Source organism: Passer montanus, unplaced genomic scaffold (genome assembly GCF_014805655.1).
Source record: "Passer montanus isolate IOZ18808 unplaced genomic scaffold, ASM1480565v1 scaffold69, whole genome shotgun sequence".
NCBI lineage: Eukaryota > Metazoa > Chordata > Aves > Passeriformes > Passeridae > Passer > Passer montanus.
The window spans coordinates 1,164,287-1,178,942 of NW_024372036.1; the positions used below are offsets into that span (position 1 = coordinate 1,164,287).

At 40.8% G+C, this 14,656-nt stretch overlaps 1 protein-coding gene across 1 annotated transcript in view; it reads left to right on the plus strand.

The window, feature by feature from the left end:
- The window catches only part of DSCAM (DS cell adhesion molecule), a 439,507-nt gene that overhangs the window by 390,589 nt on the left and 34,262 nt on the right, over positions 1 to 14,656 (plus strand). Inside the window, exons 27-28 of the mRNA XM_039729460.1 lie at positions 2,710 to 2,886; positions 9,786 to 9,816. Of these exons, the coding sequence (XP_039585394.1) occupies positions 2,710 to 2,886; positions 9,786 to 9,816 (208 nt within the window). The remainder of the gene's footprint in view (positions 1 to 2,709; positions 2,887 to 9,785; positions 9,817 to 14,656) is intronic.

Genomic DNA, 14,656 nt, shown 5'->3' on the forward strand with positions numbered 1-14,656 from the left:
CTCTACCTTTGATTCACCCTGTGATGTGAGATTAGCCCCTTCCATCTTCCAGGGGTCACAGCTGCCCCTCAGATAAAGCAGATACAAGAGTAGCACTTTGAAGATTAGATAATACAGCATGTGAAAGTTCTGGGATGCCAAACACTAAGAACAAGCTTAGAAGCTTTAGCAGCTTTAAGATAAAGCCTTTGTAAAGTTTGCAGAAATCCCAGAGTTACGTGGTTTTGGGTCACTTTGCTGTGTGTGGGAGAGCTGCTGAGGAATATCATGGCTCAGCATCCCTCCCCTCAAATCTCCCCGTGCTGAATCAGGTCGGAGGGTTAATGACAAACCTACGTGCAGCTTTTTGCTCTCTGTTTGTGGGCATTTCAGTAACAATTTCCAGCTTACAGGTTTGCTGACCTGCCTGCCCCTTGTTTTTTCAGCAGCAGGCAATCCATAAGGAGATATTTTTAGCCCTGTGCAGCTGCAGTTGTGGAGAGCTGCAAAGGAGCTTCCCAGCTCGGGGATCAGCTCCTCGGCAGCCCTGGCATTAAATGGGATCAGCTCTAAACTCTGCTAATTGATTCTCACCCACCCAGGCACTCCCTGCCCTGAAGGACACAGGAAAACACTCCTGAATTCACGGGGTGCAGTGGGAGATGCTGCAACCAAGGGGGAAAAGGAGTCAGAGATATTGAGATTACAACTTCTGCAGGCACCAATCAGGCTAACAAAGGGTGATGGTGAACCGACCTGGAAAACAAAACAAGCCTTCCCCTTTTCTCTGGGACTGAGTCCTGAAAAAAGCTTTGACCATTCCGCTCCCAACCTTATGGAATGACAGCAAATGTTGAAATGGTGGTTTCTCCAGGGATGGCAGGATTAATTTTTGGTAATTCCTAATGCAATTGATGAAAAGCAACAAAGGGGTGATGTGAAAACGTGCAGTATGACTTTTTAATTGAGCTCCAACTGCCTGTTTATAATGTTATGAGGTTTACATTTGCTTAGAGAGAGGTATGGATAGTGATAATCACATATCTAAACACTTCAGGTTTAAGTGAAATAAAGGCCACTCATCATTTGATTTTCATCAAAGTGCTAAGGAAAGCAAGACATAATTTTAGGCAGTCTTGAACTTAATGGTCTCTGTGACTGTAATTCAGAGAAAACTTTGGCCCTTAACTATCCAGGAGGGTTTAGGAAGATGTAGAGACAGTTATTAGTATTACCTCCAGGAGCTTGAAGTTCTTTCCATTTTTTCATCTAATAATTTTATTTGCCTTTAAAGTAGTGCAAAATGTGCATCTCAGGGCAAGATGAAAATATCCTGCTGTGTGTTCAAGAAACAGAAAATTACAAAAAAAAAGAAAAGAAAAGAAAATTATGGAGAAGAACTGCAGTGGAACATTAGAAAAATATTCCAAATGCAATTGTAAGAAAACAAATTTTCCAAAGTACCTAATATAGGTTTGGATGGTTGTAGCTTTTCTTTTCATCTTTGTCCCTTTAGGGAGCTGCTCTTCTCTTTATATGCAGCTGAAATAGCTCTTCTGAAAAAAACAGGACTTGGGATTCTACATTTTCACTGTGGTTATGGCACTCACACTGTACTGCATCAGATCTCAGTTCTTATTCTGACACTGTATAGCACATAATGAGATATAACTATATCACTTAATGCAGCAATTAAAATGTAAAAAAGGATGTGTCTGTTTTTCTCTCTCACCCTCCTTTCCTTTTAGCAAGTAAGTAGCCACTTTTATGTTTCAGTATCTGGTTAAAATTTAATAGCTTCCATCCAAAGTCATCACAGTTCACAATACTTACGTGTTTCTGTGCATTTCAAGCAAATCTGCATTTTATAGCCTCATTTGTGGTTGCATTCAGCAGTTTAATAGTAATCAGGAAATGAGTGAGAAGTCTTCCATGACTAAACAGCCTTCCACAGAAGGTGCTGCATTCTTCTCACGTCCCATAGAGGTAAAGAAGAAAAGAATTGAAAAGTTCAAGTATTATATATCACCAGGAAGCCAGGTATATTCAAAATGCAAATATGTCCCAGAATGAAAAAGTGAGCTGCCTGCCAGTAGCTGGTAGATTCATTTCCCTCTCAAAATTTGATTGTTTCTATCCAGCATTACTCTCCTGTTTTACTGATGAGTATAATGTCAGACAGTCTTTAGCAGATTAGTATCAGGTTGGCTGTCTGAATTTCAGATCACTATCACTGCTGCACCCTCAGAGCTGATAGCAGAATGTTTCTGTGCAAGGGATTAATCTGATGTATGTGGCACAAAATGAGCTTTGTCAAATGAGTTCCTTGCACAGCAAAGCCCAGCAGAAATGTCACAGCACTGCTATTTCCCCAAAATAAGGAATAATAGACATAGGGAGGAATTCTGAGCTCTCTTACAGATTCTTAATAATTTAATAGGACTCAAAATTAATCATACTATTTGACTGCATATCAGACATGGTTTTTCTTAATCAATGCATGCAATTCTTCTGGCTTTCTGATAATCTCTGTCTCTGCAGTCAGTCCCTCATTACCACGAGCCTGGTTATGTGTTTGGCCATTAGACACACAAATGTAGCCTCCACCCCAAACAGAAAAATCCTGCTGAGGGTTCTGCCTGCAGCTGAAGCAACAACATGCCTTATTCCCTGAGAACTCAATATTTTGTCGTGGTTAAGAGGCCTCTAATGCCATGACCCTGTTTCCAGGTACAATCCCCCCTCTCATCAAGTCGGTTGTGCAAAGTGAGGAGGGGCTGGGAACCAACGAAGGGCTGAAGATGCTGGTGACCATCTCCTGTATCTTGGTTGGGGTCTTGCTGCTCTTTGTGATGCTGCTGATCGTGAGGAGGAGGAGGAGGGAGCAGAGGCTGAAGAGGCTGCGAGGTAAGGGGGTGTCTGTGGAACTTCCCAAATGAAAATAGGAGTGGGGCTGCACATGGCCAAAGGGTGCAACCCCCAGCTGGGATCATTTTCCTGCAGCACAGAACAAAGTGTGTGTGTTTTCTATAGAAATGCCTTCTTTTGGTAATAAGTTTCTAAAAAAAAAATTAATAAATACATTGTTTTTATTTTGCATGGGGGAAAGGAAGATATTTCTCATTGGTTTGCTTTGCTTTCCTTTTTTTGTTGTTCGTTTGCTTCCCTCAACGACCTTAAAGTAGATTTTTTTTTTTTTTGGAAGATATTTCTCATTGGTTTGCTTTCCTTTTTTTGTTGTTTGTTTGCTTCCCTCGACGACCTTAAAGTAGATTTTTTTTTTTTTTGAAGGATGAAATCAGATGTTCTGAAGATGAGGGAATCTCAGTTTTCCAGCAGATGCTAAACATTATTTCCAAATTATAAAATGAAAGTAGCCAGATTTTAGTAGGAAAGGACCCATGATTTTTTGTAATAGAACTTACACAACACTTCATTGTTCACTGACTTTTCATTGTTGCTGATCTGTATTTTCCTCTAATCCTTACTCAAATTCAGTTGTTATGCGAATAAGATTTAGATCTGTGAATTCATTCAGCTTTATCATTTTTCTAGCAAAAACCCCTGGCTGAGCCACAGCCAAGTTTTTGACCCTTGCAGTCTGACACTGCTGCCGTGTAGCTTTTGCACTGGCAAAAAGTATTTTGGGAAGGTATCCCCTGAAAGCATTTGGGAAAATCCTTTTAAATCCAAACCTGAATTGATATTAAAACATTTTATCATCTGCAAAACATAATCCTAAGTCTTTCCAGGAGACACGAAATTGATTAGTTATTTGTATTTTAACCAAAATGTGATCATGGTACCTATTAAAACCAGGGCCAACCCTATCTTTTCCTTCTGACCTTCCTACTTCTCTCTCTTTTGGGTTTAATTTTGTCCTTTGTAACAATATTTTGGAGTTAAAAAAAAAAGACAGAGGGCATGGGCAAATTCATATATAAAGAAGGACAACCAACCTTATGGTTCATACACAGCCCTGGAAATCAGGACATCTGGATGCTTTAGCTTGTACAATCACTTTTTCTTCAAAACCTCATAAGCCATTTACCTTCCCAATTTTGGGGTGGTTTTTTTTTTTTTTTATTTAAACAAAAATGAGGTAAAGAAAAAGAAAGTGTTATCTTCTTAAAAATACTGTGGAATCCCATCCAATAATGAGCAGGACATCTCAAGCCCTTTGGCTCTAGAAAATTATGTATCTGCACATTGTTTTGTCATGGTTAATTTACAAGTATTCGTAGAATCTTGAGTTACAGTCCCTTGAGGAAGGATGATGACCACTGACCAGGGTGGCTTTTGCATAAAATAAAATTTCTCTGAACTATTTCCTTTCGGAAATAAAGAATTTAGAAAAATATTGGAGCTTCGCTTAAACACAGGCAGTGGAAAAGATTTTATCGGTACTTTTGATAAAAGAAATCAGTATTTAATTATCCTTTCTGTAGAAGTTGTGTCTCACTTAGCTGAATTTGTCACACTACAGCTCGACATCCCATCTGGTCCTGTCTTACATCTCCACAGTGCAGAAGTTCTTTTTTGTATCATTTTCAGTCTCCAAGGATATCCTTTCCACATGGTGGTAACCAAGTCATTTCTTAATGCTTTAATTGGTAAATGAAACAGATGAATATATTTTAATTTTCGTCTGTAGTTTTCCCATCATTTACATCCTTAACATTTTATCCATTGAGATAATTTGCCAGTTCTATGATTGCTCTGAAACAGGAAAATATTCCCTGTTGTACAGCCCTGGTTTGTGTTCTTGATATAGGACCTGATAATCCTGATTATTTTCTTAGTGATCTGGTATCTTTCTTATATTTTAGCTACCAAATTCTTGTATAATTTTCAAACTTTTATCAGATACTATTTTATTTACTCCAGATCATTGATAAATGTCCCAGATAAAAAATACTGAATAATGATTCTCTGCTTCAGATTGGGGTCTGAATATGTTGAAATCCATTTTAAATAGCTGCTGTGTTAGGTTTTGCATCATTGCATGCTACTTTCTGTTAAAATTGTTTGAGTTACTGAAACTTTGCTTTAGAGAAACGTAAATATGATCTTTTACTGCTATTTAATCATATCACAGCGAAAGTTTTTTTCAATGTCATTAATTCTCAGCAAATTTTGATCTCATTTTTAAAAAATCCACTTTGTTTGACATGGCTGCTTGACCACAAGTCTTTATTGATTGGCCTCAATTCTCCTTTTAATTTAATTCATTAAGCTTCAGTCAATTTTTTTATTATTATTTCGTGCATTGCCAAGATCAGACTGATAGGACTTCAGTAATTCAGATTTTTTTTTGCTCATTCGTTTTAAAGACTGATCCCATGTTTGACTTTTTCTACTCTTCTGGAGCAGAAACTTCATGTTCTAAAAGCTTTCCTGACAATAAGTATTGCTGTTCCAGAGAACTCCTTACTAGGTTCTCTAAAACAAATGTGTGCAAGTTTTTCTGATGCCCTAACTAAAAAATTAAATGGGTAACTCTAGTAATTGTTGTGATTGCCTTTCATACAATTTTTGAAGGGGAAATATCACATTTTCACTTGGTTTGTATGACCTGGTGGGGTTTCTTTGAGGCACAATATTCATTTTTCCTAAATCAGGATTTCCTCTAGCCTACATCAGAATAATAATCTCCACAGTAGGACCTTCTAAAATAATTTGTGCAAATTACAGATGCAACTCTTGCTTTTGTAACTGCACATGTGGGTTTTTTGAACCTGTTGGACAAAGCGGAGAGGGAATTGCAAATTTATTTGCAGTGTGCTCTGCATGCAAACATTTTTATCCCTCCTTATAGATAATGGGTTTGAGTTCCCATTTCTGCTGAAGAACAGCAGCCTCTCCATTCTTGCTTCTTTTTACCACTTGTCTGGATGTAGGGACAGTTAAACATTTTTCTTCCTCCTTTATAAAGAAAACAGATTTATCACCAAAGTCCTGGGTTTTGCCAGGTTTAGTAGTTCCACCAGCCAGGTCACACAAACAGGTCACTCAGCTGCTGGAGTTCATGCAGCCACTCAGGAGTTCAGCAGATATTCTCAAAGAGAAGCCTGATGGTTTAATGCTCCTTGTGGCTATTAACCCAGCTCTGCTACTCCTGGAATGGTTTTCCCTTTGTTTTTGAATCCAATTCACCTTAACACAAGCAGAAAGGATCAGTGTGGCGTGATAGTTCAGGAGTGGCAGGATGCAATTTAAAACTCTATCACTGTCCCTGATTTCCCAGGGGGCAAAGTGTGTTAAGAATTTTAAAGGTGACTGTGCCAGCAAAGAAAAGTGATGGCTGTGGCTTTTTCACTGAAGTGATGCTTGGCTGGAGCAGAGATCATTCTCTTCCCTCTGCCATCCATGCCCCCTTCCCTGCTTTCACCACCTCAACACTGGGAGGTGACAGGACACAGCCAGGGATGCTGGCTCATTTTAGAAAGTATTATCAATCAGCTGATCAAAAGGGTACTGCAGGAAAAGCACATTAAAATCCCTGGTCATTGGTTTGTGACAATGACATTTCTCCTGGAGCTGATGTTTTGGACACATGGTGTTGTAGAGGGGCCCCAGCACAGGAGGAGCTGGAGCTGCTGCAGAGAGCCCAGAGGAGGCTCCAGGATGAGCAGAGGGATGGAGCAGCTCTGCTGGCAGGAAAGGCTGGCACAGCTGGCATTGTTCACCTGCACAGGAGAAGCTTTGGGCTGAGCTCAGGGTGGTCTTGCAGGGCCTGCAGGAGCCCCAGGAAAGCTGGAGAGAGACAATTTCCAGGGCATGCAGGGACAGCACACAGGGAATGGCTGCCAGTGCCAGAGGGCAGGGCTGGATGGGATATTAGGTAGAAATTCTTCCCTGTGATGGTGGTGAAACACTGGAATAGGTTGCCCAGAGGTTTTCTGGCTGCCCCTGGATCCCTGGCAGTGCCCAAGGCCAGGTTGGACACTGGGGCTTGGAGCAGCCTGGCACAGTGGAAGGTGTCCCTGCCATGGCAGGGCTGGCACTGGATGATCTTTAAGGTGCCTTCCATTCAAACCCATTCCATGATTCTGTGACATTCACTTTTAGGCTTCTGGATTTTGGTTTGATGGATACAGAGGAGCTCTTTATATTCATTTAGCTTTGGTTTTGTCCCATTCCACACCAACCTGTGTGCCCATCATTAACTCCAGCAGTTCTGCTCACCATTTGAACAATCTGCTTGGATAATTACCAAATTTAAGCTTAGCTGACAGAGTTTTTTCCCTTCAGTACTTCCTCATTCAGATTTTGACACATTGCATGGTCTTGCTGATGCCTCAAGTTATTTTTTACTGCAGGTGCACAATCTCCTGTGTATCTCTTTAACCAAGAATCAACACATGTTAACAAGAACTTATGTGCCACGTACATGAATTGGTGTGAATTTTTTTCCACATGCAATATGGAAATTGTTTGTGTGCTGGGCAGCACCTGAGAATATGTCAGGGAGATTGTTTGCCATTTAAACCTGATAAAAAAGTTATGAAAAGCAAACTGAAGCACACTGTAATAATTTTCAACTTTGTCCCTTCTGCTTTTCTTGAGTTGTGAATTCCTTGCACAAATACCCACAGACTTCATTTAAGGAGGCAGAAATTGCTTCAAAAAGCTTCTGGCTGAATGAAAACAATATTTGCATATTAAACCACCCTGATTATGTGTGCCAGAAGGAGAATGTGTGCACAGGGTCTTCACGATCCTGGTGCTGCTGGAATAGCAAGAAGCATCATAAAATTTGCTAAAAACAACCCCATTACTTGCAACCAGTGCCATTATTATTATTATTGTGTTGTGTTTATTTGACTTTTTGTGTTCTTCTGAAGAAATTTGTCCCTTCCTGGGTTTTTGGAAGTTAATAACAAAACTCCTTTGGGAGCAGCAGTGTTGGTCTTTTGGTTTATGACTGACAGCAAAGATATTGTCATCTACTAGGCACTGCCACTTCCAGGTGCTAGTGGCAAAGGCAATCTCATTCCAGGTGGAAAATAGGAATTCTGAGTGCCCAGAATAAATTTTTGGTTTAGATGAGACACCACAGATGAACCATCTTTCCTTCCACCATGAATCTTCCATGTTTTGTGCTGGAAAGGGGTGGAGGAAGGGTAAAAATGAAGGAGTAGAGCAAACAGAGATAGAGGGAGCACAGAATTCCAGCTTCTCCAGTGGCAGGTGAGGAATAAAGCCTAAGAGAGGCAAGCTGGCACTGTGTCAGATAAATACAATTCCGAAAAGTGGATAAAAGGGGTTTTGCTGAGATTTTTTAATGAATAAAAAGAGCCTTCTGTCCATTCTTTTTAAAAATTAGCACAACACAAACTGTAGAGATGTGTTAAGATGGTAGCTTTTTTCTGCCTGCATCCTTGGAATTTTAAAAGCAGGATATTTAATAGGATCACAAGTAAGGAAATTGTTGTAGGTGTTGGAGACCCAAGAGGTGGTTGAGGAATAAAAAAAGTGGGATGGAGAAAACAAAGATAAATTCAGTAAATGTTTTGGCAGGTGCTGGTAGATTTACAAGAAGCAGATAAAAGAAGAAATGTAAACTGCCATATAAGAGGTGTTTGAAGACTTAGAACTTGGAATTGCTTTTTTCTCAGATTTGCTTCACTTGGTTGCACAAAAGGCTGCTTTGTTGCTGTGTGATAAACTCTAAGGACTTGGGAATCAGCATTTTAAGTGAGTTTGTTTAGCAGCAGACTGCAGGAGAACAAAGCAAAGCTGCCTGTTTTTGCTGGATGATACCACAGAAATTAGTGTATTATGTTGATAAAGTTTTACAGAAGAAAAACCAAACTTCAGCTGTGCCTTTTGAACTGATAAGTATTGAAGTAATTATAGCCCCAAAGGATTTGCTGCTAATAATAGCAGCAATGACAAGAACAGGAGGAATATTTTTCCTTCAGCAGGGCTGATCATTTTGCAGGGCTGATCCATGTGGGAATGAACCATCCTCTGTTTCACGTGTAGACCACACTCTGAAGACCCAGCAGTATTTTGAATTATTGCTAGTGGGAAAATATTCGTATTTGAGTGCAACCAAGCAAGTTTGTGCCAGGGCAGGCTCAGCTGGGCCAGCAGCAGGAATTTGCCCATGGAAAGGGAGCTCAGGCCTTGGCAGGGGCTGCCCAGGGAGCTTTGCAGTGCCCATCCCTGCAGGTGTCCCCTGGATGTGACACTCGTGCTCTGGGCTGGGGACAGGGTGGGAATCAGGCACAGCCTGGACTCTTGGAGGTCTTTTCCAACCTCAGGGATTCTGTGATTCTAAGGTGACTCCACGGAGCCCTCCCTTGCTCACATCTGGTGCAATTGCATTTTTTTGGAAATGACAGGTTGACAACTGCTCATCCAGCCTGGCTTTGGCTCTTGCCCAGAGATGGATATCAAAATTCCTATTTTCTTGCCTTTTCTTATTCCCTCACCTGTTCATGTGCTACCCATTGCATGAAAGAACTGAGATCCTCATTATTTGTTAAATTGTTCCTATTTCTAATATGTTTATGTAGTTTTTTCCTAGTTAAAGCAATGGTTTAACTAGAAAAGATAAGAGAATGCAATAGCTTGTATTTCTCTTATCATCTTTGGTGCTACAGAGGAGCTAAACAGGACTGTTTGGAGCAAAAATGCAATTTCAGCAAAAATTGGGACTTTGAGACACTTTTTTTTCTTGCTATTGATCTAGAAACAATAGTGGTGTTACACATGGCTGATTCAAATCACTTGTTAATAATGCACCTCTCAAACAGATTTTCATTTGTGATGACATTTCTTCTATTTCCTTCTAGATGCAAAGAGTTTGGCCGAAATGCTTATGAGGTAAGAACAAATTGAATTTTATTGGTTTTTTTTAATTGAAAAATGTCTGTCAATTATAGCACCATATTTCAGAATTGTTATAGGGACAAATGGAGAAGTAAACTTTTTATTCCTAAACCCTTTTCCAAAACATATAATTTGTCTGTCTGTTAAGAACTGTGATGCACTGGTGGTCAGACCTGAGAGAAAGAAGTCACTTTGTGGACAGTGTGAGTTGTTACAATGATTAAAAAAGTGATAACTCATGTTAGATTAAATCATAGAAGCTATGTAGGTCCATTTGGACCTTTTTCCCACTCTGAAAAACATTTTCCTAATATGTATCAAAGTAATTGCTCTTCAGAGATCATATGATTAAAGGCAATAAATTTCTGGCTGTGAATAACTCTAAACTTTGCAGCTCTGTTTATGTAATTCACTGTTGTTAGCTGCTTATACCCAAAGGTATAAAAGAGCAGGTAAATCCATTTATTATTTTTCACTTCTGTTGCATCAGCTCAGCATTCAGAAATCTAATTCAGTTGTTGAATTGCATCATAATGACTATTCTGGCACCACAATTCTTTCAAAGATGGAAATTTCATAACTTCAATGTTTATTGTTTTGTCTAGGGAAAATATTGAACTTTAGAACCGCTGCATATATTTGAAACTGGGATCATCAAGGGATTATTTTTGAGTTGAAATGAATTTTGGGTTGCTAGAAAATATTTTTCCTATTCCAGCAACAAATTTGAGAATGTCATAGATATTTCACCACACGAAACACACTCCAAACCTCCTCACCCGTGATAAACTTCACTTCTATTGAAGAATAAACTCAGCAAAGACACGGTGACAGATGGGTTTGGTGTAAATTCAGCTCTATGTCATCATATCTGAATAAGCCCAGTGATGCTAACAGGACTGGTCATGCAGTCCAGGTCATCCCCTCCCTGGCTGCCTGTGGCAGCAAATTGTGGGGTTCAGCAGCTTTGGGAACATTTGCCCTGCTGGTTTCTGGTGCCACAGGAGACAGCACAGATCAGCACACGCAGCAAGTCTGTTCCCTTGATGCCTTGTGAAGGCTGACCCAGAGCAGAGGAACCAGATGAAACCCCTGCATGGAGACTTCCAGTTCCAGTGGCAGCCACTCAGAGCCCCTCTGCAAAGCTGGTAACGCTCTGCCCCAGCCCTGGCTGGCTTCACCAGCCTTGCCACCCCTTTTGCAAGGCCATTTCAGAGCCTCACTCCTCTGACACTTAGAAAACTTCACCAGACTTCCCTCAGAAGTGCCCAGGTTTTACCCACTTTTTCCTTTACTGATAGTTACCAAATTAAGGATTTTTTGTGCTCCCTGCCTGATGTACTCAGAGAGCAGCCAGGTCCCATCTCAGTCTTTGGTTCAGAGCTGTTTTTACAGGTAACTCACCTGCACACTAAAGCAGCACAGAATGTGAAAAATAGAAAAGCTCAAACCTGAGGCATCACCCTGAAGAAACCCAGCAGGGACCAGCTGAAACCCCTTCATGGAGACTTCCAGTCCCAGTGGCAGCCACTCAGAGCCCCTCTGCGAAGCTGGTAACGCTCTGCCCCAGCCCTGGCTGGCTTCACCAGCCTTGCCACCCCTTCTGCAAGGCCATTTCAGAGCCTCACTCCTCTGACACTTAGAAAACTTCACCAGACTTCCCTCAGAAGTGCCCAGGTTTTACCCACTTTTTCCTTTGCTGATGGTTACCAAATTAAGGATTTTTTGTGCTCCCTGCCTGATGTACTCAGAGAGCAGCCAGGTCCCATCTCAGTCTTTGGTTCAGAGCTGTTTTTACAGGTAACTCACCTGCCACCATTTCATTTGGCTTTTCCTTTCACCAGCATTGAAACATGGTCATCAAACCAGTTCCTCTCATCTCATTTATTAACAAATAATCTTGATTTTATCACCAATAAGCATATTTTATATTTCTTTTCTAAAAGTTTGAACAAAGGCAAATGACAGTTAAATCAGAACTTCAGAGGAAATAGGGGATATTGGCTTACATTTACAGACATGCCAGAACTGGGAACTCTCATTTGTGACAAATCTGTGAAATACCTTCGACCAAAACGTGAGCTGCCCACAAAAAACATGTTCCTGAAGATGTAGCATGTGAACAATCAAAGGATAATAAACCTTCTCCAAAACAACAGTCACATATGATAAAGCCCCTGATATATTTTAATATTTCACCAAAATCTGCTATGATAAAACTATCAAGAAAGGGGGTGTTTTGGGAGAGGGCAGAAAAGATGATTCCCTGCTTGGTAGGAAGGGTGAGGCCTGGAGAGAGCTCTGTGTATCTTTCTTTTTGAGGAGATTTTCATGAGTGTGTGTAAAAGAGGATTAAAAACGGAGCTTTAGTCTTTGCTTTGAGAGTCACTGGCTTTGGCTGTGTAAGTCAAATGTCTGTGGAGCAGGATAAGTCAGCAGTTTAATGGGAGCTGCACAATTCATTGTTGATGCCTTACACTCACAAAGAAAAACCCCTGCTGTTGGGTAAGCACAGCTTTTTAATGTTTCTTTTGGGTGAAAGCATCAGTCCAGCCATGCTCTTTGTAACAGTTCACTGTGAATCTCTTTAGCAATTCATGAATTTTAAAATTTTGAACACCAGGTTCAAAATTTATCCCCAAATATTCTGATTTCGTTTTCCATATGTTTTTACAACAAACTGTGGACTCTTTCAAAATGCCCTGTACAATGCACTTGCTCTGGAAAAGGCCTTTTTTAGCCACAGACTCAACATAAAATCTGTACTCAGACCAAAGTACCACCTGCCCAAATACCTGTTTTAAATAGTGACAAAAGCAGGAACTTCAGCAGAGTAAAAGAATACAGCAAATTACTGAGAATACCAAGGAGCTCTTCAGAATGGAGAAATATTGGGAGATCTCATTGAGGCATTTTCATTTCCTGGAAAGAGCTTAGGAAAAGGAGAGGGACTTTTAATATGGGCAGACAGTGACAGGAAAAGGGGCAAGGGTTTTAAACTGAAAGAGGGCAGGTTTGATTGGATATTGGGAATGAATTCTTTACTCAGAAGGCAATCAGGCACTGGAACACGTTGTGCAGAGAAGTTGTGGACTCTTCATGCCTGGAAGTGTCCAAGGCCAGGCTGGACAGGGCTTGGAGCACCCTGGGATAGTGGGAGGTGTCCCTGCCCGTGGCATGGGATTGGAATGAGATGATCTTTAAGGTCTTTTCCAACCCAAGCCATGATTCTGTGATTCTGTGACCCAGTCTCCTGACAGGCTCCCAGTGCCTAATGATTTGGAGCTCAGACAATCTTTGAACCAAAGGGAATTAATTCTGTTATACACAGATTCTTACAAGGTCTGAGAAGTAACAAAAAGCATATGCTTATGTTTGGGGATTTTATGTCTGTAAATATAAAAAAAATAAAGATAGATACATTTTATCCCTTTAAAGAATTAATCATTGGACTCCTCATCCACCAGACCATTAAAATATTTTTGCCTGAATTTAGCTTAGGAAATACTTCTAACCAAGCTTCAAAAGTGAAACCTTCTTTGCCCTGTTTCCAAACCCTAGAGGCTCTTCATTGCTGTTGGCACTTTAGGATTTTATAACTTGAAAGCTGAGCTGTTGTGGTCTGCAAAAAAAGAATTCAAAATTCCCTGAGCCAGAATGAGACAGCATCCTAATCAGCAGCAACCCCCTTGCTTCTGCCAGCTGCCTGTGCTGTGTTTGGACACCCCATGTCACTGCTGCATGCAGGGGAATTAATTAGCTCAGCAAGGAGGAGGAGAGACAGCCCACAAACCAAGGAATAACTCTCAAGAATAGCAGGGAATATTCCTGAATATAGAGAGGCCCAGGTTCCAGTTCTGGCTTGAAAAACCTCACACATATTGTGCATGAAAGTATCCCTGGAGCCAAGGCTGGGATTGGGAATTCTCTCTTGTCAGGTGAGCAGTAGAACTGCAAACCTGGGGAAAATTCTGCTCCTGCTCGCTGTGGTCCAAACAATGCTTCCTGTGTGGGTTGAGTACTTTCTAATATTGGAAATACAGAGCATTCATGCTGCTGGAGGGCTCCAGCTCTGGCATTCTGGGATCTGCAGTCTCTGAGCAGGAGTCTGATCCCATCCCTTTGTCTCCTGCCTCCCCAGTGGGCGCAGAGGTAGCAGTGATGCATTTCCCAGACTCAGATATGGACTGCACAGACTCTAGATGTATCTGACTCTGTGTATACTGGAACTACTGGATTATTGAACTTGGACATTAAAAAAAAAAAAAATCAGTTTCCTTCTTTAAACTGAAAACGGGCAAGTTTAGATTAAATACTAGGAAAAATTATTCACTCAGAGGGCAGTGAGGCACTGGAACAGGTGCTCTACATTTCCTCTACAACTTTGGACAAGTCCAGAGCAGTCCAACTTTCCAAGGGCCTGTGTCCAAGCATAATTGGCACGCAGATAAAATATTACTGTCTGATTCTCTTAACATTTTAGCAACTTGAGTGGCATCCAGTCCGTGCAGAGACTTAGAGAACACCAGTGTGGAATTTATCTGTATTTGACAATACTACATGTCTTTGAAAATTTATGTTTTTAGTAAGACTCTGTGATGACCATTCTCCCCTGGTTATATGTGGAGAAAAGTCTGGAAGCCCTTGGGAGGCTCTGCTGATATTTTGCTTCCATGATGATTGAATGAGGCACCAGCTGTGGCCTGTTTGAATGAATTTCAAATATCCATGTGTATCTGATGGGAACAGCACCATCTAATCACCCAGGAGAAGAGAGACATTAAATTTGGGATGTATAGATGGTGTTAATGATGTTGGGGACCACAACAGCAGG